This window comes from Phacochoerus africanus, chromosome 4, assembly GCF_016906955.1.
Source record: "Phacochoerus africanus isolate WHEZ1 chromosome 4, ROS_Pafr_v1, whole genome shotgun sequence".
NCBI classification, from domain to species: Eukaryota; Metazoa; Chordata; class Mammalia; order Artiodactyla; family Suidae; genus Phacochoerus; species Phacochoerus africanus.
The window spans coordinates 79,712,700-79,736,581 of NC_062547.1; the positions used below are offsets into that span (position 1 = coordinate 79,712,700).

The 23,882-nt window shown below is 45.0% G+C and overlaps 1 protein-coding gene across 3 annotated transcripts; it reads right to left on the bottom strand.

Annotated features, from left to right (window-relative positions):
* Nucleotides 1-409: 409 nt before the first annotated feature.
* Nucleotides 410-23,371, bottom strand: ZNF354B (zinc finger protein 354B). Of its 3 annotated transcripts, none has more exons than XM_047777927.1 (5): nt 23,168-23,371; nt 22,087-22,142; nt 16,786-16,912; nt 15,926-16,021; nt 410-2,817 (listed from the first exon to the last, which is right to left on the bottom strand). In XM_047777927.1, exons 2-5 carry the CDS (start codon nt 22,117-22,119, stop codon nt 1,232-1,234), a joined length of 1,842 nt encoding a protein of 613 aa, XP_047633883.1. In that variant the 5' UTR covers nt 22,120-22,142; nt 23,168-23,371; the 3' UTR covers nt 410-1,231. The 3 variants fall into 3 exon arrangements, with proteins under 3 accessions (XP_047633883.1, XP_047633881.1, XP_047633884.1); XM_047777925.1 differs by having other exon boundaries at nt 412-2,817; nt 22,087-22,174; XM_047777928.1 differs by lacking the exon at nt 410-2,817 and adding an exon at nt 6,585-6,757 and having other exon boundaries at nt 22,087-22,174; nt 23,168-23,369.
* Between the last annotated feature and the right edge of the window lie 511 nt (nt 23,372-23,882).

Sequence of the window (23,882 nt, forward strand, 5' to 3'; positions counted from 1 at the left end):
AATCTAATAAAAATGATACAAGGAACATACAAAACAGACTCAAAGATTTCAACACCAAACTTATAGTTACCAAATGGGAAACATTAGGGGGAGGGATAAATTAGGAGGTTACGATTAACATATACACACTACTGTATATAAAATAGATAAGTAACAAAGACCCACTGTATAGAACAGGGAAATTTCATCCACATTGTGTAATAACTTATATGAGAAAAGAATTCGAAAAGGAATGGATATATGTATATATAACTGATTCACTTTGCTGTGCACCTGAAACTACCACAACATTGCAAGTCAACAATACTCCAATAAGTTTTTTTAAAAAGTAAAGGAAGAACAGAGGATTTTTTTTTTTGCCTTTTTAATGAAAACCATGCACAAAATTTGACAACAGTTTAGGAAAAGGTAAGTTCCAAACACTGAGGTAGTTTGTTTTTAATCTGCTATTTGGTCTTTTGCTCTAAAAATGCACATATTTTAAGATTTTGTTTGCTATATAAAATGTTTGTTATAATAAATATGCTATATTAGCTTTTACCGTTGGTGTCTTTCTAATGAGAAATCCAGCAAATGTGCACCCAAATTTTTCTGTTTACATATTGCATATAGTGTACAATGCTATATAAAGAGATAGAAAAACCTTGCCTTTAACTCAAAAATGGTGAAAATGAATACTTGCTATTGTTATTTACTTGTCTCAGGATATTTTAAAAAGTGACTGACAGGTATGAAAGTTTTCCACATATTTATTATACAGTCAAGGTTTATCCTTAGAATTTAATATCTGATGAGGACTAAATTAAAATAGAAGTTTTTTTTTCTTATTCATTACATTTATTAAATCATTCTCAAGTGTGTATAGAGTTGTCCCTCAGTATCCATGGGAACTGATTATGGGACCCCCACAGATACCAATATCTGAGAATGATCAGGTACCAACATCTGAGAATGATCAGGTACCTTATACAAAATAGTGTAGAATTTGCATATAACCTACACATATCTTCTCAGATACTTAAAATAATTTCTAAATTACTTATAACACCTAATACAATGTATATGCTATTAAACAGTTGTTGGTGTGTGGTAAATTCAAGTTTTGCTTTGGGGAATTTTCTGGAATTTTTTTTTCTGAATATTTAAAATTTGTGGTTATTTGAATCAGTGGATGTGGAACCCACAGATACACAGGGCCAAGTGTACTCTAAAGAGCTTTGGTTTAAGGATCTCACCCATGCAAATCTACTTTCAAGGGGTCTTCCTCAATGTGAATTTTATAATGGTTAGTAAGGGATGACCTCTGGCTGAAGAGTTTTCCGCATGCATTACATTCATAGGGTTTCTCTCCAGTATGAATTCTCTGATGGGCAATAAGTGATGAGCTTTGCCTAAAGGTTTTCCCACATGTGTTACATTCAAAGGGTTTCTCTCCTGTGTGAATCCTTTGATGTTGAATAAGAGCTGCACTTTGGCCAAAAGATATCCCACATTCTTCACATTGATATGGTTTCTCTCCTGTATGAATTCGCTGATGATTGCTAAGAGATGAGTTACACCTGAACGTTTTCCCACACTCATTACATTTATAAGGTCTTTCTCCAGTGTGCATTCTCTGATGTTGAATGAGCGCTGAACTTTGTCTGAAGGCTTTCCCACACACTTTACACTTACATGGTTTTTCTCCAGTGTGAATTCGTTCATGAATAATGAGTGTTGAATGGGAACTTAAGGCTTTACCACATTCATTACAACTATACAATTTCTCTCCGGTATGAATTATTCGGTGTCTATTAAGTCGTGAAATAGAAGTGAAGCCTTTTCCACATTCATTACATCTATAGGGTTTTTCTCCAGTGTGAATTCTTTCATGCTGGATGAGAGATGCACTCTGACTGAAGGCTCTCCCACACTCACTACATTTAAAAGGCTTCTCTCCTGTGTGAATTCTCTGATGATAACGAAGAGATGAACTAGACTTAAAGGTGTTGCCACATTCATTACATAAATAGGACTTTTTTCTGGAATGAATTCTCTGACATCCAGGAAGGGATGTGCTGCAACTGGATGCCTTCCGACCTGGGTTATATTTGTGGGGGTTGTCTCGAGCATGGATCTTCTGATGTATAAAAAGGCCTGACCTTCGGCTGAAGGATTTACCACATTCTTTACATCTATAGGATTTTTCCACAGTATGGGTTCTTAGGTGTTTACAAAGGGATGCACTATGGCTGAAGGCTTTCCCGCATTCTTTACATATATAGGGTTTCTCTCCAGTATGAGTTCTTTGATGTTGAATAAGAGCTGAGCTTTGGCTGAAGGCTTTCAAACATTCTTTACATTTAAATAATTTCTCTCCAGTATGGTTTTTCTGATGTTTACGAAGGGATGAATTGTGAATGAAGGCTTTTTCGCATATATTACATTTATAGCGTTTTTCTGCTGTCTTCATTTTTGGTTGGTTAAGTAAATTTGAATTCTGTTTAAAGCTATTTCTTTGCATTTCATATTTTGATGGTATTTTTTCTCTAGCAAGCCTCTGTGGCTTAATAAACACTGATTTTAGGCTGAAGTTTTGGCCAAAGTCATTGTTTTTATGGCTTCTTTCTATAGTGAGGATTTCTGTATGGGTGATTGAAATAATTTGTAAACTTTCATTTTCGTCCTTCTGCTTCTTTATTTTGTCTTCATATTTGCAAGGGTTTTGGGATATGAAGTTCCAGGGTTCATCTTTTTTGAGTCTCTTTCTTATCAGCCCCCAAAATGACGAGCCTTGAGTTTGAGTTGACTTTGTGGTTTTAGGACTGCTCTTACATCCTGAAAGAAAGAAAGAAAGAAAGAAAGAAAGAAAGAAAGAAAGAAAGAAAGAAAGAAAGAAAGAAAGAAAGAAAGAAAGAAAGGAAGGAAGGAAGGAAGGAAGGAAGGAAGGAAGGAAGGAAGGAAGGAAGGAAGAGAGAAATTGCCAACAATTCACATAATTAGATGAGACTAAACGTGTAGAAGAAATAAATTTAATGCTATCTAAATAAGGGCTTGCTTTGTGGCAAAGAAAGAAAACAAAAACAAAACCAAAAACAAAACCTGCAAGAGGTGGAGTTCCCACTGTGGCTCACTGGGTTAAGAATCTGACATAGCGTCCATGAGGATGCAGGTTGGATCCCTGGCCTCACTCGGTGGGTTAAAGGATCCAACATTGCCATGAGCTGTGGTGTAGGTTGCAAACTTGGCTCGGATCCAGGGTTTCTGTGGCTTAGGCTGGCAGCTGCAGCTCCAACTTGACCCTGACCCGAGAACTTCCATTCCTTGCATCTGCAGCCCTAAAAAGCAAAAAAACAAAACAAAACAAAACAAAAACAACTCATGATCTGCAGCTGAGGATAACTACCTTGTAAGCCTATAGCTATATGGGGCCATATCAGTTGTACTCATCCCAGTGTCATAAAGTGCCAACAGTTCAGTCCTAAATTCATGCTGCCTGCTAAAGAAAAGAAAAGCCTTGAACCGTGGCCCTCCCACGTGTTCCTTATGAACAGTTTAGGGTTTTCTTCCTTTTGGTTTTAGCAAGGCCTATAGACCTACCTCCTGAAGTGCAACTCACACATTGGTCTGTCTTAGACCAATTAAGCCTGGTCCTGAGCTACCTAAGAACTAGTCAGAAGTTTAGAGACCAGAAAGATCTTACTCATTGAAAGCAGCTCTTTGCAGGAAACTGCCCTCAGCAACAAGCCCTTGTCAGTCTAGCAAAGCTATATTGCAACTAACTTTTAGCCAGGCACACCCATGCTCTACTCATCTCTGACCCAAGCACACCTTTCAAATCTTTTAATCACATAATTCCTTGACTAGCTTGTTGGTTTCTTTCCATAGATAAAAGAAGTAGAAATGAAGAATAAGTAATTAACAGATGACCAGATATCCTCCCTTCAGTAATTTCATGAACAAACTGTGTGAACAAGATAAGCCTCGAGGAAGATCACAAGAAGTCAACAAGCCTACATGCAGTGGGGGATGGTGACCACTCTGACCTCCCATCTCAATGATTAACTAAGATTACTTTCCTCCTTTCCCTTAAAGGATTTCATGGCTAAGCAGAATCTTCAGAGGTGGTTTATGGGGAACACCGAACCCACCATCTCTTCAGATTGCCAGCACATGATTAAAGACAATTTTTCTTTCTATCCACATCTGTGAATTTGATTTTGTGAGTGGTGAGCAGCAAGCCCCGATTCAACATCACATCCTCTCTTCTGCCAGGTGGCAAAAGGTCTAACAAATGACAAATAGTAGTCCTCTGCGCATGGTTAGTTTCTGTCATTAGGTCTAGATTCTCCTTGGCTCTCAAGACTCTGAGATTCTTTTTTTTTTTTTTCTTTTCTGTCTTTTGGCACATGGAGATTCCGAGGCTAGGGGTCCAATTGGAGCTGTAGCTGCTGGCCTACACCACAGCTCATGGCAACGAAGGATTCTTAACCCACTGAGCAAAGCCAGGGATTCAAACCTTAGTCTTCATCGATGCTAGTCAGATTTGTTTCTACTAAGCCAAGATGGGAACTTCAGGACTCTGAGATTAATCTTCAACCTCTTCTCTCCTTAGGTGATTCATCCACTCCAACATCTGATACATGAATGACTGTCCTGATTTTTATCAAAATACTTTACATGGTATTTTTTTTTTTGTCTTTTTGCCATTTCTTGGGCCACTCCCTCGGCATATGGAGATTCCCAGGCTAGGGGTCAAATCAGATCTGTAGCTGCCAGCCTACACCAGAGCCACAGCAACACGGGATCCAAGCTGCGTCTGCAGCCCACACCACAGCTCACAGCAATGCTGCATCATTAAGCCACTGAGCAAGGGCAGGGATCAAACCCGCAACCTCATGGTTCCTAGTCAGATTCGTTAACCGCTGCACCACGACGGGAACTCCTACATGGTATTTCTAACGGCTTACTAGCATTTCCATTCTATTATTATTATTTTTTATGGCTGCATCCATGGCACATGGAAGTTCCCAAGCCAGGGACTGAATCTGAGCTACAGCTGTGACCTGTGTCTCAGCTGCGGCAAAGTCAGATCCTTTAACCGACCTCACTAGGCCAGGATCAAACCTGCACCTCTGCAGCAACCTGAGGCACTGAAGTCATATTCTTATCCCACTGCCTCACAGTGGGAACTCTCCATTCTAGTATTTTTTTATACTTCTGTCTGTCCAGATATGGACCCGGCAAATGCTTTTTCAAATCTTTTTACCATTTTCCCTGGTTCAGAAAGTCATCATAACCTTATAGTTGCTCTGCCATATGTTTTTCTTTTTTGTCTTTTCTAGGGCCGCACCTGCAGCATATGGAGGTTCCCAGCCTACGGGTCCAACTGGAGCTGTAGCTGCCAGCCTATGCCAGAGCCATAGCAACACAGGATGCTTTGGATCCTGGATGCAGGATCCAAGGAGCATCTATGACCTACACCACAGCTCATGGCAATGCCAGGTCCTTAACCCACTGAGCGAGGCCAGGGATTTAACCTGCAACCTCATGGTTCCTTGTCGGATTCGTTAACCACTGTACCACGGTGGGAACTCATGCCATAAATTCTTAATTTCATCTCAAAACTTTCTGTCCCCTGCATTCCAAGCCTAGTCACCAAATGCTCTTAATTAAATTCCATCACCGAAATGTCTCAACAGCCATCACTAAAATATGCCTAAGTTGAGGGTCTCATTATTCTTTAATTACTGCTACTAACTTTTACTGTATTCCTACCCCAGTTTCCTACCTTTTCAGTATTATTTCACTGACTTTATCCTCAGAGAACTCATCTTGTGTATTAGTTTCCCGTGGCTGCTGTAACAGAGTATCATGAATTTAGCAGCGTAAAACAATGAATTTAACTCTCTTAATTACTATCTAGAGGCCAAAAGTCTGAAGTCAGTTTCACTAGGCTGAAACCAAGGTGTTGGGCTCTAAGGAAGAATCCACTCCCTTTCTCTTCCAGCCTCTAGAGCTGCATTCTTTGTTTCGTGGCTTCTTCCTCCACCTTGAAAGCCAACAGCACAGCATCTTCAAATATCTGTTGGAGTTCCCATCGTGGCTCAGTGGTTAACAAAACTGACTAGCATCCATGAGGACACAGGTTCAATCCCTGATCTTGCCCAGTGAGTTAAGGATCTGGCGTTGCCACGAGCTGTGGTGTAGGTTGCAGATGCGTCTTGGATCCCGAGTTGCTGTGGCTGTGGTGTAGGCTGGCAGGTACAGCTCTGATTAGACCCCTAGCCTGGGAACCTCCATATGCTGTGGATGTGGCCCTAAACAACAACAACAAAACCCCACAAATTTCTCTCTGCATCCATCATTACACTACTTCTGCTTTCTGTGTCAGATTTCCTTCTGTTTCTATCATATAAAGTCGACTGTGATTACGTTTAGGCCCCCTGGATAATCCAGGATTTCACCACCTCAAAATCCTTAATTAATTCACATCTGGAAAGTCTCTCTGGGATATTAAAGTAACAATCACAGGTTCCCAGATAACTTTAGGGGGTCATTATTTAGCCTATCACATCTTGTTATTTAAACAAACGTGATTACTCTTTATTCCTTCAACAAATCTTTATTGTGTTGTACAATGTGTCAGGCTCTGTTTTAAGCACTGGTCTAAGACATCAGGGGTCCAATGATGAAAAGGAGTAGTTTCCTTCAGGAGCCTAGTTTAACATCAGAGACAAAGAATTCAACAAGCAATCACAATACAGTGTGACCATTTCTGCAACAAAAACAAAGAGAAACAGAAGGAAATGTGAGCTTTGAATAGTATCTAAACTATCATTGGATAGTGGAGGATGTAGGTGGTGGTTACAGTTTTCTAGGATTGTAGGGTATTAGCAGTCTGCTAATGAAAAGTTAAAAACTGAATCTCCCCTGTAGTTAAAAGAGAAAGACATTCCCCACTCCAATCTTCTTCTTTTTTTTTTTTGAACATTCTTTGAGAAAATTTGTATTGGTAAATCCTTTCTCTGAGCCTTTGATATGTATGTAAACTTTAAAAGCCTCTGCTAGCACTATGAACCAGAAAGGGTTTTTTTGTTTTTTGTTTTTTCCCAGAGCCCAGGAGCCATCTTTTTGAAATGTAAACATTAAGAAAGAGGGTAGAAGAGCCCAGTGTGGCCTGCTGGGTTAGGAATCTGACTGTAGCAGTTCAGGTCACAGTTACTTAGGAGGCCCAGTGGGTTAAAGGATCCAGCATTGCTGCAGCTGCAGTGTAGGTTGCTGCTGTTGTTTGGGATTCAACCCCTGGCCCATTAGACTACGGTGTGGCCATTAAAAAAAAAAAAAAAAAAAGATAGTAGGGTTCCCCGGTAGCTCCGTAGGCTAAGCCAGCATTAGTCACTGCTGTGGCATGGGTCACTACTCTGCTGTTCGATCCCTGACCCCAGAACATCTGTATGCCATGGGCATGGCCAAAAAAAATAAGATGACTTTTTTAAAAAAAGAAAGATGGGAGCTCTCGTCGTGGCTCAGTGGTTAACGAATCCGACTAGGAACCATGAGGTTGCAGGTTCGATCCCTGGCCTTGCGTAGTGGGTTAAGGTTCCGGTGTTGCCGTGAGCTGTGGTGTAGGTCGCAGATGCGGCTTGGATCCTGCGTTGCTGTGGCTCTGGTGTAGGCCAGTGGCTACTGCTCCCTCCATATGCCGAGGGAGTGGCCCAAGAAATGGTAAAACAGACAAAAAAAAAAAAAAAAAGAAAGATGGCGATCCTATCTTCTTGGCTTTAGCCTGTGTGCCTAGCCCCAAATTGTGACCACCTGCTGAACACATGATACTTGAAATTTTATTTTTCTTCCTTCCTTGCCACTCCCCTGGCATGTGGAAGTTTGTGGGCTAGGGACCGAATCCCTGCCACAGCAGCTACAAAAGCCACTGCAGTGACGATGCCAGATTCTTAACCTACTGTGCCACAAGGGAAATCGCTTTTTTTTTTTTTTGCTTTTTAGGGCTGCTGCACCTGTAGCATATAGAAGTTCCCAGGCTGGGAAGGGGGCGGAGAGGGGGTGGTTCAATCAGAGCTACAGCTGCCAGCAACACCCACAGCAACGCTAGATCTGAGCTGAGTCTGCAACCTATACAGCTCACAGCAATGCCGGATCCTTAACCCACTAAGATAGGCCAGGGATCAAACCCAAATCCTCATGGATATTAGTGATACTAGTCAGGTTCTTAATCCACTGAGCCACAATGGGAACTCCCAGGGAATCTTTTTATTTTTAACTTTCTTCTGTTTTTTTTTTTTTTTTTTTTTGTCTTTTCTAGGGCCGCACCTGCGGCACATGGAGGTTCCCAGGCTAGGGGTCTAATCGGAGCTATAGCCGCCGGCCTACACCACAGCCACAGCAACGCCAGATCCGAGCAAATTAAAATCACAGTGTATATCACTGTACACCCACCGGAATGACTAAAATAAAAGTAATGACAACACAAATGGTGGCAAGGATGTACAGAAACTGGATCACATATGTGCTGCTGCATTGCTGGTGGAATGAAAGTTGGTACTGCCACTCTGGAAAACAATTTGGCTCTGTCTTCAAAAACTAAACACGCAATGAGAGCATGACCCAGCAATTACAATCCTGCGTGTTTATCACAAAGAAATGAAAACTTACTTCTGCACAAAAACCTATACACAAATGTTTATAGCTGTTACTTATAAAATGGTCAGAGACTGGAGACAATCCAGATGTCCATCAATGAGTGAATGGTTATATAACTGTGGTATATGCATGTCATGAAAAACAACTTAGCAATCAAGAGGAATGAAATATTGACACATTAAACTACCTAGATAAATTTCTAGAGAATTACACTGAGTGAAAAAAATCTTAAAATGTTACATATTCTATGATTCATTTTGTTTTATTTTACGTTACTTTTTATTTATTTATTTTATTTTTAGGTGCACACCTGTAATATATGGAGGTTCCAGGGCTAGGGGTTCAATTAGAGCTACAGCTGCTGACCTACACCACAGCCACAGCAATGCGGGATCTGAACCTATACCACAGCTCATGGCAACACTGGATTCTTAAACCACTGAGTGAGGCCAGGGATCGAACCCATGTCCTCATGGATACTAGTCAGGTTCATTAACCGCTGAGCCACAACAGGAACTCTTATTTTATTAATTTTTTTGGCTGCCCCCAGGATCTATGGAAGTTCCTGGGCAAGGGACTGAATCCAAGCTGCAGCTGTGACCCACACCACAACTATGGTGGCAATGCTGGATCCTTAGCTCACTGCTCCAGGCTGAGGATTGAACACCTTGCAGTGACCCCAGCCGCCCCTGAGATCCTTACCACAGCATATGATTCCATTTAAATAACATTCTTGAAATGACAAAATTATAGAAATGGATTAGTAGTTACCAAGGGTTAAGAACAAGGAGAGGTGGGGAACAGGGACAGGGAACAGAGGAAAGTGGGTGTGTCTAAAAATGCTTAACAGGAAGGATCCTTATGATGATGACAGAAGAATTCTTCCATCTTGACTGTATCAACATCAGTACCTTTTTTTTTTTTTGTCTTTTTGCCATTTCTTGGGCCACTCCCGTGGCATATGGAGGTTCTCAGGTTAGGGGTCAAATCGGAGGTGTAGCTGCCAGCCTACGCCAGAGCCACAGCAACTCGGGACCCGAGCCGCGTCTGCAACCCACACCACAGCTCACGGCAACACCGGATCCTTAACCCACTGAGCAAGGGCAGGGATCGAGCCCGCAACCTCATGGTTCCTAGTCGGATTCGTTAACCACTGTGCCACAATGGGAACACTCAACATCAATATCTTGTACTATAGTTTTGGAACTAGGTAAAGGACCAATGGGATCTCTCTCTGTACTACTTCTTAGGTGAATCTACAATTGTTCTAAAATGAAAATTTCTTTTAAAAGTAAAATTATCTTTAGATAAACTTCAAACTTGTATCATCCCCCCAAATCTGATCTCCTAGCACCACTATCCCAGTAAATGATATCATGTCCATCCCAGAACAAGCCACAAACCAAGCAAGCATCCTTGACAACTTTGCCTCCTTTAACTTCCACATCTAATCCACCTCCAAGTCCTGCTACTTTTGTCTCCTGAATATCTCTGAAACTATTTCCCCTCTTTCTGTCTCCATTACAACTAACCTAGCCAAATCATTCATGTATTCATTAACTGGAAGCCAACTCTGACCAGATACTGTTTTAGTTACCAGAAAATATAAACAAATGATATAGACAACCTAGCATAAGGGTGTTTATAATCTAGGGAAGAGCAGATTATAAGTAAATACATGGTATATTTTTTTAGTGATAAGTACTCTGAAAGAAAATAAAGCATGGGAGTTCCTCTCGGGGTGGAGGGGAAACAAACCCGACTAGGAACCATGAGGTTGCGGGTTCTCTCCCTGGCCTCGCTCAGTGGGTTGGGGATCCGGTGTTGCCGTGAGCTGTGGTGTAGGTCACAGACATGGCTCTGATCTGGCATTGCTGTGGCTGTGGTGTAGGCCAGTGGCTACAGTTCAGATTGACCCCTAGCCTGGGAACCTCCATATGCTGAGGGTGTGGTCATGAAAATCAAAAAAAAAAAAAAAAAAGAAAAGAAAACAAAGCACGATGAGGGAATAAAGAATGAGGAAGACAAAGGGCCATGTTTAGATAAGCTGTGTTAATTGACAAAGTGCCATCTTTGCAGGAACCTGTGCAATGTGAGGAACTGAGTCTTGCAGGCTCATGAATCAGGAAGAATGGTTCAGGGGAAGAAAAAGGACCTGCAGAGGCTCTGAGGTGGGAGCCTACTTGGCCTATCTCATGAACAACAAGGTGGCCAGTATAATTCTCAAATGAAGGGCAGGGCAGGAGAGGTGGGTAGGGCCAGAGCATGTTTTGAGCATGGGAGGGAGATGACCTGATTTGCTATCTATCTATCTATCTATCTATCTATCTATCTATCTATCTATCTATCTATCTATCTATTTATTTTGGCTGCACCCATGACATAGGAAGTTCCTAGGCCAGGGTTTGAATCCAAACTGCAGCTGTGACTTATACCACAGTAACACTGGCTGCTTTACCCACTGCACCACTGTGGGAACTCCCCTGATTTACCTTTCAAATAGACTATTCTGGCAGCTACAAGGAGAGCAGATACTGGTGGCAGGAAAGGATGGCAGGGGATGAGAGCAGAACAGACTCAAACACATTAAACAGAGCCCGGAGCACTTGTGCTTCACTTTCACCTAGAGAAATCCAATCTTTAAAACCACTGTATGTGGAGTTTCCATCTTGGCTCAGTGGAAACGAATCTGACTAGCACCCATGAGGACGCAGGTTCGATCCCTGGCCTTGTTCAGGGGGTTAAGGATCTGGCATTGCCATGAGCTGTGGTGTGGGTTGCAGACATGGTTCGGATCTGGTGTTGCTGTAGCTGTGGCGTAGGCTGGAGGCTACACCTCCAATTCAACTCCTAGCCTGAGAACCTCCATATGCCGTGGGTGTGGCCTTAAAAAGGCACACACACACAAAAAACCAAAAAAAAAAACAAAAAACAAAAAACCCCCCAAAACACTGCATGCAATTTCATCAGGCTGCTGCTATAACCCCTGCAGCACCTTTCTGCAAACTAGAAAATGACCCCTGCCCTCTGGGCAGATGCAGCCCCAGCAAATCTCAGTAAGTGAATGGCAGCCCATAGGCACTCTCTCAGTGGATCACCCTGAAAAGTTCAGTCCACTCTGAATTCTTTTTTTTTTTTTTGCTATTTCTTGGGCCACTCCTGCGGCATATGGAGGTTCCCAGGCTAGGGGTCGAATTGGAGCTGTAGCCGCCGGCCTACGCCAGACCACAGCAACGCGGGATCCGAGCCGCGTCTGCAACCTACACCACAGCTCATGGCAACGCCAGATCGTTAACCCACTGAGCAAGGGCAGGGACCGAACCCGAAACCTCTTGGTTCCTAGTCAGATTCGTTAACCACTGCGCCACAACGGGAACTCCTGAATTCTTGCATTAATATAACAAAGGAAGAGAAAAAAACAAGGACAGAGAAACACTTTTTCAGTGGAGTAATTGTTTACCTAGATCATCCCTGGATGTTTTAATTTTTGATTTCAAGAATACTTTCACATTGGGTGTAAACTGAACTCGTGAGGTGCATAAGTTGATTTAAACACATCATTCTTATTGTAACTATGAGACTTTGGGCTCATTTCTTAAGCAAGAGACGCAGATGGGAAGCAGACCCTTTTGGGGCCATTTCCTCCCATCTCTCAATATAAAACACACAGATCCAGGGATGACACAGTTTCTTTTCTCTATTTTGTTTGTTTTATCTTTCCTAGTTGTGAATAGTTTGGAAGTGAAATTAATTATTTTAAATGTACACTTGGAGTCCTACCCTCTAGCATAAGCCTTTCTGTCATTGGCTGTTCAAAGGGTTGCTTTTTGGTTGTCTGGGGTTAATCACCGAGGTACTTCCAAGAGCACCCTGAGCTCGCAGGGAGTAAGGGCACTTTATTCATTCATTCATTCATTCTCTCTTTCTTTCTTTTTAGAGCTACACCTGCAGCATATGGAAGTTCCCAGGCTAGGGGTCAAATTGGAACCACAACAGCCAGCCTACACCACAGCCATAGACATGGGCTACCTGAGATCCAAGCCGCATCTGTGACCTGTGCCACAGCTTGTGGCAACATCGGATATTACCCACTGAGCAAGGCCAGGGATCAAACCTGCATCCTCACTGACACTGGTCAGGTTCTTAACCCACTGAGCCACAACGCTAACTCCCTAAGGGCACGTAAGTCCAGGCAGATGGGAGACTCCCCAGGTGTACGGGAGGAACACACCCACATACCAGCACTCCCAGGATGCCCCAACTGATGGTCACCTTTGAATAAGGAAGGGAGATTCATCCCACCCAGAGAAATGCACATGCTGGTCAACTCTGATGTCCTTACTAACTCCAGACACCCACTCGGAGTTATTCCTTCAGGGATAAACATGAGCAGGACTCAACACCACCACTAGGAGGCTTCAGGGTCGCTCTGGACAGCTGTGGGCTCCAGGCATACTTTCTACTCTACTGAGCCCAGGAAGGGGGATCCCTATGGATCTGAGGCTCCCCGAGGGGAAGGGAAAGGGAACAATTCTTCCTTCTCTTCCTTGGATCTTTCACCCAGACTCAGCCCACACCTGACAGGCTGTGACCCCCCCCACTTCCTAACCCTTCACTGCTTCCAGGCTGCCCGTGTCCTCGGTGCACTTTGTGGTGGTCACAGCCGTCCCCACAAAATCAGCAGAGTTCTCCCAAAACTCCCAAAATCAGCAGAGATACCCAAGTATGGCTCCCCCCTCACCTTGTACGGGGAAGAAAGTGCTCCCCTTCACAGATGGAGACAGCCTGGTCCCAGACTCTCTGCTGGGCCCACATCGGGAGAGGCCATCACTGGCTCCTCTGGACCCCACGACAGCCTCAGACAAGCCCTCCCACATCTGTGCCAACTGGCTCCACGCTGGCTGCAGGCTGATCCTTGCAGAACACACCTGTGCCTGTGGTCAGGCAATCTCAGTGCCTCAGAGGCTGTGCCCGGCTCTCAGGCACAGACCAGGTGCTGTGACCGGGTTCCTGGCTCAGGGGGATCTGGTCCCTGCCTCCCTCTCCCTGCTCCTGTCTCCCTGTGGCTTCCTCCCTCCAGACTCCGACACACACCCTTTCCAGTGTCTGAAGGCTTCTCACATCCAGGGAGCTGGCCCGTCCTCAGGGAAGCTTTGCCCACACCCGCCCTCCTGTTCCAGGTCCTCACGGCCCTGGGGCCCTCCCCTGAGGTCCCCACCACAGTCTGTCCTTCCACACCCCCTGTGCCCTCAGCTGGGCTCCAAAAGGGCAGGACCTGCGTCCTTCAGTCCAAGGCGGCACCACCAGTGCCCGGCCTGGAACTCGCTCCCCATTCATCACAGGACAGGAGAGCAGTGGGTGGGGGTTCGAACCTGGCTCCCCAGAGCCCAGGCCTCCCCGATTCAACACCTCTCAGCCCCATCTTCCCGAAAGCCTCTGCCATTTCTCTCCTCTGATGGCTTCTTCTTGGGATCAGCCACAGATTCCTCTTCCTTAACCCACCTTGTAAACCTTGAGGTTTCCTGGGACTCTGTCCTCTGCTCGTTCCCTCACCTGCTCAGCTCAAGGCTTCAAATGCACATCTGCACTGAGGGCTCCCTGACCTCCTCATCGAGTTCCAACCCCGCACACCCTCCGGAGCTGCCCACCGGCACCTCTACCCACATTCCACTCACCCCTCAAATGAAACCCGTTCCACTCCCAACTCATCCTGTACCCTTAACAAGGGGCCCTTCCCCTGCCCTCCTGAACCCGCTGCACTTTCCTTCCTCCACGCCTGGGTTATAGCATCTTGCCTACATCATGCAACAATCTCCACACGGTTCCCACCTCTACTTTTTCCTCACTTCAAATCTAAGCCCAACGATGTGACCATTTTTACTAAATTCAAATTACACAATAAGGACTTCAGGAATATATTTTCGGTGGAAATTTAGAAACATCCCATGTAAATAAAGTCCCTTTTCATCACTCCCGTTCTGGACTTCATTCTTTCTACACGTAAGTAGTTACCAGCTTAGGTGTCCCCTGCCTTTCCTCTTAGCACTTACACACACAGTATGCATACAGACAAACACCCGCGAGATTTTCTTTACACAGAAATGGTGACAGGTCATAATAAGGCTCCCTAACTTGCTTTAGCCCTTCCCATGCCTTGGAGTTCCGCCCACATCAGGGCTCTTCTTTCTGACAGTGGCGCTGTGTGCCAGCCTAGGGGTCCTCAGCTTCATTAGCTATGCCTTTACTCAAGGACATTTAAAGTGTTTTGGACTCAGACCAATTTTTCTTTCTTTCCTTTTTTTTTTTTTTTAGGGCCACACCTGTGGCATATGTGAGTTCCTGGGCTAGGGGTTACACTGGAGCTGAAGCTGCCAGTGTACACCACAGCCACAGCAACACAGGTCCGAGCCACATCTGCAACCCACACCACAGCTCACAGCAATGCCGGATCCTTAACCCACTGAGTGAGGCCAGGGATCGAACCTACGTCCTCATGGTTACTAGTTGGATTTGTTTCTGCTGAGCCACGAGGGGAATTCCCCAATTTTTCTAAAATACCAAGGACCATATGATTCTTGTTTAAAATCATTGAATTGTTTTCCATCATCCACAGACAGTTTACATCTCTAAGAACTGTACCAAAGCACTCCACTTGACCCCCTGCCCCTCAGCTTTCTAATCTGATTTCTGTCCTCATCTCTTTCCCACACATCCTGGGCTTCATTCAGGATAAATCATCTGCAATTTCTTAAATGCACTTTGTCTGCTGAATGAGTACATGAAAATGTAGCCCTTCTCTGAAACAACAGGAAAGAATAAGAAAAAAAAGTCCTGGAGATCCCATCGTGGCTCAGTGGAAACGAATCCGACTAGTTTCCACAAGGATGCAGGTTCGATCCCTGGTGTCCCTCAGTGAGTTAAGAATCTGGCATTGCTGTGAGCTGTGGTACAGGTCACAGGTGTGACTGGGATCTGGCATTGCTGTGGCTGTGGCGTAGGCCAGTGGCTACAGCTCTGATGGGACCCCTAGCCTGGGAATCTCTGTATGTCTCAGATGTGGTCCTAAAAAGACAAAAACAAAAAAAAAAAAAACAAAAAAAAAACAAGTCCTGAGAGTGATTACTTGTGAATTGATTACCAGAGACCAAGAGGAGTCTCATGACGGGGCCTAAGCGTGCCTACTCCACCACTTCCAGAGGACCTGCAGAAACGTCCCCAGCAACACCTCCAAGCCGCACCCCAGCTCCTTCACCACCCTCTGCCTGCAGAGTCCCCACCCACTCACCTGGGGAGAAGCTTCCAGGACTTTCTTTCTCTACCTTCCAAGGATCTTCTCCTTGCTGCAACAGGGAGATCACTTTGGGTTTGGAAAATGGGAGTCCTGCTCACAGGCAAAAACAACAAAAATCAAAAAAATAAAAACCACAACAAACTTGTTTTTGACATAAAGAGGTATCCCAGATCTGAGTGGAGAATTCAGAGGATGATACAAAGAGTTTGTATGAGGTGTGCAAGCTGTGCCCCCATGGGGTGAGACGGTGTGTTAAGGAAAAGGCAAGGGATCCGTAGAGCATAACAATGTAAGAATCAGTTGTATGTTAGAGAAACAGGGTAAACACACAGCCTTGAAATAGGGTACCGTCAACTCTCTATAGAAGAGAAAATACGTTAGCTGTACAGAGGAAATTACCATTTGTAAACAAGTATCTATGAAAAGGATTATGTACCAGGTAGCTTGTTTAAAATGAGAAAATACTATCCAACTCCCTTTCAAAGATGGATTACACAATGTTCACCTGGCCAGAAAAGAGAGTTGGAAAAGGCAAGTGTTGGGTCAAAGAAGAGGAGTGAGGGATGTTCTCTGCTGAGACAAGCAAACACATCACAGAACAAGCACAGTGCAAAGATGCTGCCTGAACCAGGAAGGAATATCTCACGTGCAGCTCTGTGCACAGTCCCTTCCATGGGCCAAATCTGTGCCTATCGGGGGAAAATATTTGGCAGATTTATTCACGAGAGCCAATCTGTACCAAGTTAAGGCAAAACTCAGCTCAAGTTTTGATGCCCCACAGCTTTCATGTAGGGAACCAGGTGCTGAGTTATCCCCATCTCCGAATTCTGTACCTACAGGGGAAGCATCCTTACCCAGTGAGACCAGGTTGCTATAGTTCTCCAGCATCACGTCTTGGTACAAGTTCCTCTGAGAAGGACCCAGCTTTCTCCACTCATCCCGTGAGAAGAGCACAGCCACGTCCTCGAACGTCACTGTCACCTGCAGAGACAAGCCATCCCAGCTCACCCAGGACCACCTGTCCCACAAGGTGAAGAAGGTGGCAGTGGGGAGGAGAAGGGCTACCATGGAATGCTTCTCTATTATCCTAGCTCCTGAAGGTTCCAGGCCATTTGCTGAAGGAGTAACTGACCTGTGATGAATATATATTGCGTAGCCGGAAGGATGAACCAGGCCCTGTGCTAACTATTTTTAAGAGACTCGTGGAGGTACTAAGCCCATTGGTGGGAGTGTTAATTAGAATCACCTTTCTAATGGTGATTTGATAATACATAATAAAAACTTTAAAATGTGCATATTCTTTAACTGCGATATTTTTACAAAGAGCAATGCACAGAAATGCACACACATAGGTCATTTATCACGATGTTAATAACAGCAAAAAAAAAAAAAAGGCAACAACTTAAATAATCACTGATGGAGGCTAGGTTAAAAGTACCTTAGGTTACTTTGAGCTCCCTGAAACTTGGAGAGCGTAATAATGGAAATTAAAATATCTATCATTCATTGAACACCTTCTTTGGGTCAAGTACTATTCTCAGAGCTTCCCACTGATCTTTAGAGTAAAAGGTGCTATTACTGTCCTCATTTTACACAAGAGAAAAAGTCACAGAGAGGATAAGAAATTTGTCTCAAGGCACACAAGTGGTTAGAGGTAATTCTGGGATTCTAATTCCAGGAGGGTGTCTGTGGCTCTACCCTTAACCATTCTGTGAAACTGCCTCTCAAAAGCTACCAAACAGTTAATAAATAAATGAGATATTTCATACAATGTATTTAAAACCATACCTGACTCATAGTAAAGGTTCAGATCTAACCTATTATCATATCAATATAAAATACCACACAATCATAAAAATTGGTGGTAAAAGCCAATACTGTTGATTTAAAAAGACAGCCATGATAATGTTAAATATAAAAAAAACCAGGTTGTATATCAGTATGTATTGTTTGCTCCCATTTTTGTAAAAAAATTTACATGTACATAGAAAATGATATTGAGGAGTTCCCGTCGTGGCGCAGTGGTTAACGAATCCGACTAGGAACCATGAGGTTTCGGGTTCGGTCCCTGCCCTTGCTCAGTGGGTTAACGATCCGGCGTTGCCGTGAGCTGTGGTGTAGGTTGCAGACGCGGCTCGGATCCCACGTTGCTGTGGCTCTGGCGTAGGCCGGTGGCTATGGCTCCGATTCGACCCCTAGCCTGGGAACCTCCATATGCCGCGGGAGCGGCCCAAGAAATAGCAACAACAACAACAACAAAAAAGACAAAAGACAAAAAAAAAAAAGAAAATGATATTGAGAGACGTATAACCAATGGCTGACAGCAATTATTTCCAGATGGTGGGATTTAGGGTGACTTGACTTTCTTTTCCATGTATGGAAAAAATACATACACAAATATAATACAGGCAAGGATCTATGTACATACATACATGTACACACATATGTGCCTATTTTATTGTCTAAAGTTTCTTGCCATGTTCATGCAATATTGTTTAATTTAAAATTTTTTATTTATTTATTTTCATTTTAAGAGTTTTATATAAGTATAGTTTCCTTTTTTTTTAATTTATTTTTATTTTTTTCATTTTTGGCCACCCCACAGCATATGGAGCTCCCAGGCCAGGGATCAGACTCGAGCTGCAGTCTTGACCTAAGCTGCAGCTGAGGCAACACTAGATCCTTAACGCACTGAGTCGGGCCAGGGATCAAACCTGCATCACTGCGCTCCCAAGACACTGCCAATCCCGTTGCACCACCTTAAATAGGAACTCCTATTTAAGTACAGTTGATTTACAATGTTGTGATAATTTCAGTAATTTAGTTATACATGTACACATATCCATTCTCTTTCTGATTCTTTTTTTTTTTTTTTTTAGGGCTGCACCTATGGCACATGGAGGTTCCCAAGCTAGAAGTCGAATCAGGGCTGTAGTCATTGGCCTACACCACAGCCACAGCAACATCAGATCTGAGCCACATCTATGACTTACACCACAGCTCACGGCAACGCCAGATCCTTAACCCACTGAGCAAAGCCAGGGATCAAACCTGTAACCTCATGGATCCTAGTCGGGTTTGTTAGCTGCTGAGCCACAAAGGGAACACCCAGATCATGCAATACTTTTATTGTAAGTAAAAGCATTAAATTATTGGCACATTGGGGGGTATACAAGAAATGATCTTTGTACTCAAAGCAGATAAGAAAAATGCATGAATTTGAACATAAAAGAAAAATGTGTAGCTGGATAGGATCATACACCATTTCCTAGTTTAATCCTCATTTTATTTATTATTATTATGGTCATGCACAAGGCATGTGGAAGTTCCTGGGCCAAGGAGTGAACCTGTGCCACAGCAGTGACCCAGACCACTGCAGTGACACCACTAGATTCTTCACCTACTGCACCATTTCAGGGATGAGGTACACAAGGTCTAGGGCAGTCAAGATTCCAAGTCACATACTTTATTAATGGCAGAAATAGGACCACAACTAAAGTTTTCTTTTAACTCATCACTTGGAAGCTATATTCTCTCTCTGGTCTTTTTTTGTTTGTTTGCTTTTTTAGGGCCACACCCACGGCATATGGAGGTTCCCTGGCTAGGGGTTGAACTGGAGCTACAGCTACCAGCCTATGACACAGCCACAGCAACTTGGGATATGAGCTGTGTCTGTGACCTACACCACAGCTCACAGCAACACTGGATCCTCAACCCACTGAGCGAGGCCAGGGATCGAACCTGTATCCTCATTGATACTAGTTGGGTTCATTAACCACTGAGCCATGATGAGAACTCAACTCCCTCTCTCTCTGGTCTTAAACATCCTGCCACTGAGTTTTACGTACAAGTCCACACAGTACTGACATATGGGCAACAGGTGAGGTTAGGGAGAAATGTCATATAGGACTTACATGTAGGGATGGAGAAGATTTCTTTTTTTTGGTCTTTTGTCTATTTAGGCCACACCTGGGCATATGGAGGTTCCCAGGCTAGGGATCCAATTAGAGCTGTAGCCACCTGCCTACACCACAGCTCACAGCAACAGCAGATCTTTAACCCACTGTGGAACGCCAGGGATTGAACCTGCAACCTCGGGGCTCCTAGGCAGGTTCTTTAACCACTGAGCCATGATGGGAACTCTGGGATGGAGAAGATTCTGCTCAAGAAAGCAGCCTGGGAGTTCCCATCGTGGCGCAGTGGTTAATGAATCCGACTAGGAACCATGAGGTTGCGGGTTAGGTCCCTGCCCTTGCTCAGTGGGTTGATGATCTGGTGTTGCCGTGGGCTGTGGTTTAGGTTGCAGACGTGGCTCGGATCCTGCGTTGCTGTGGCTCTGGCGTAGGCCAGTGGCTACAGCTCCGATTGGACCCCTGGCCTGGGAACCTCCATATTCCATGGGAGCGGCCCAAGAAATAGCAAAAAGACAAAAAAAAAAAAAAAAGAAAAGAAAGCAGCCTGGCTTTGTTGGAATGGAATGGGAAGGCCTTAGGAAAGAGCAACCCAAAATGCAATGGCAGGTCTTAGCCACAGTCTCAGATCAACCACCACTGCATTTCATGGGTCCAAATGAAATACAACATCACACTGCAGAAGAGGTCCAGTAACACTGGGGCTGGGCCTGCCCTGTGTTCTGAATGATGCACCAGAGGCATGGCTGGACGATAACCCGCATGAACTTAGAGGCCAGACATACGTGGGTTTGATTTCTGGTCACTTGACTTCTTTGATTTTCAGTTTCTTCAAGTGTAAAATGGGGGTAATAACTACTGCTTTGCTATGAGAGTGAGAACAAATATTCCCCCACAACATTAACTATTACTGTTAGATGAAGGTGAGTAAAGAAATGATAGTATTTTCTTGGTCCTAAAAACACTGTATAGTAACTTCTATGCATGAACAGTAATAGTATTATGTTCTAGAATAACATCTTTCGGCTACCACAACCACCATATATTAAACATTTACTATGTGATTGGGTTTGATGGAAACACTCTGCATGTACTAACTCATGTGACTTTCTCATCCACCCTATGAGGTAGGCAGCGTTGTTGTTTTCATTTTACAGATGAGGAAACTGTGGCACAGAGAGGTGCAGCTGCCCAGGGCCCATAAATGGCAACAGAGGAGTTCAAACTTGGCCATGAGGGAGTTCCCGTCGTGGCGCAGTGGTTAACGAATCCGACTAGGAACCATGAGGTTGCAGGTTCGGTCCCTGCCCTTGCTCAGTGGGTTAACAATCCGGCATTGCCGTGAGCTGTGGTGTAGGTTGCAGACGCGGCTCGGATCCCGCGTTGCTGTGGCTCTGGCGTAGGCCGGTGGCTACAGCTCCGATTCAACCCCTGGCCTGGGAACCTCCTTATGCCGCGGGAGCGGCCCAAGAAATAGCAACAACAACAACAACAACAACAAAAGACAAAAGACAAAAAAGACAAAAAAAAACAAACTTGGCCATAAGGCTCAAGAGCCCCACTTCTAACTGTACACCCTGTATACCCCTCTTCTCCACTACTGATATCCCACAAAATCCTCCCTGCCACTTCCTGAGGAGTCTTCTCTCTGCCCCTGGAGTCAAGAGACCTCTTCAACCGTATCCCCACACTCATCCCCACAAAGTAAAGATACAAATGGCAGGTTCAAATCAGTTTTCAACAGAATGGCAGGAGCAAGGCGCACAATCCAGGAAGTTACTATGTAGAAAAAACTAAAAACGATGGAACTGGGAACAGCCTGGGGAAGACATGAGGATTTTCAGGGGTGGTAAGGAAAAGAAACGTATTCTGGCCAAAGGTTGGTGGGGGGACATGAGTGAGTGAAGGAGGCGGGTTAGAAAGAAACTCTGCCAAGTGTGCATGTTTGTTTGTTCTGACCCCAAGACATGTGGCATCCTGTCAAATTAGTAGTAATACAGTGAATTGAGATTAATGAATAAAAGAGTGTCTATTAGGAAAAGAAACACTAGTCATAGATGGGGATGTGTGGTTGGAGGCAAGCATTCCAACAGAATCGACCATCCACCAGGGTGGGCCAACTCTTCAAAGGTTAAAGGACTTGGGCTCCAAATACTGGAGAAGACTGTACTGAGGAGAGAACCTCTGTTTGAAGGTAAAAACAAACCCACCTGTCCCTAAGACCTGAGATAGCAATGAACTCACCTGAGACTTTGCTTCCCTCTGTTCAGTAGCCATGTCCTCTTTCTGGGCTCTTTCCCCTGAGGATGGACAGAGTCTCCAGAAGCCAGGTCTGAGAGAAGAAAAAGGGAACCAGGAGGAAGCCCCTTCTACTCTCCACCCCTCGGAATCAACAGCCCTGAAATCCTTATGCCATCTGAGAATGGCCTACCGTCAGAGATAAATCAGAAGGAACCAGGAGCCGACAGGACCAGAGAGAAGGGCTGGGCCATGCTGGTCCAGGCCCCAGCTCTTTTCCGGACTCAGGAAAAGGACTTAGGAATCTTATGAGTTACACAGCAACTCCTCATGTCTCATTGCGTGCCAGGCACCGCCTACATCGTTTAGTCCCACAGCACAGGTAGCACTGTCAGTAACCCTATTTTATAGATGAGCAAACTGAGGGCAGGAAACTGAGTACTGTGGGAGCCACTTGTTCCAGTTCACATAGCCAGTGAGGATGGCACCAGAATGCCAACCCGGGCAGGCTTCAGAGCACCTGCACTATCCTGCCTGCGTGCCTGTGACAACACTTCTCCACCTCAAGCTTTCCCACCCAATTCTAACCCTCTCCTGTTAAGGAAACAATTTCCAGATTTTTAGAGGAAGCTGCTTCGGAAAAAGAAAACGGGCACATTAACCAACGACCTGGGTTCTGCCATTTCGAGAAGCCTGCAACTCATTTCATAATGCCTGTCCCCGGGAAGGGCAGTGGCGATGGTAAGGCGAGGAAATAATTTTCTCATGTTCACCGCCGGCTGGGAGCAAATTCAAACGCCGGCAGGCGCCGGGCAAGTAGCACAATGGCTATAGGTCAGGAGGACACAGGAGGGTGGCTGGGCTCGGCCAATGGGGACGAAGTGCCCGACCTGCCGAGTTCAGGGGCGCATCTGTGGGACGGCTGGTGGGGCACAGGAGGACAGAGCCGGGGATGCACGGCCCTCCGCCTGCCAGCGCCCACAAAGGTCCCGCTCGCGCCTCTCTGGCCTGTGTCCCGCGTCCCGCCGCCGCAACATCCTGGGGTCCGGTCCTCCCTCCCGCAACCCGCGAACTCTTTGCTGCTCACCTCGGCCAGGCCTCGGGGATTCGGGGGGCCGCAGGCGGGAGGCTCCAGAACAGCCCTGGTAGGACAGCAGCCTCGGGTCGGGACTCCTCCCTAGATAATAATGCTTGGGCGCATCTCACGCGCGGACAGCACTCAAGCCAACCTCAAACGCCGGGGGCACCACACAAGTCGGGGAGGGGCGGGCAGGGGGGCGGCTGTGGGGCGGCCGCTAACCCCTCTGGGAAATGTAGTCCACTCGAGAACCTCCAAGGGGTCTGGGAGGTGTAGTTCTCCGCACCTGTCTCGGTGGGGAGGCCAGACTGAGTCTATCACGTGCCCGGAACGTCATTCAGCTCGTGTCGCCCCACTCCGTGGGTTGCGGGCTCCAGGGTTCCCGGTTGTTCTGGAAGAAACTGTGTTCGCTGAGGCTGGTGTCTTGTAGCTCTGCCCCTGCGTAAATGGTAATAAGGCAAGTGGACAACCGCAAAGAACAGACTATTTCCCCTTGTCTTTCAACGCAAGTGTATCGAACACCTCCTGTGCGCCAATCCCTAATGTAAAGGGTTTTGAAATACCTCAAAGAGCATAATAGGGATCATTGCTCAGAACTTTTTTTTTTTTTTGATGGGGGGAGGGGAGAAGGTAGAGAGCAGACAATAAGCCGTGAGCATAATTATATAGCATTTTAAAAAATAAGTGTTATGGGGGAAAAGCAGAAAGACAGCAGGGTGGAAAG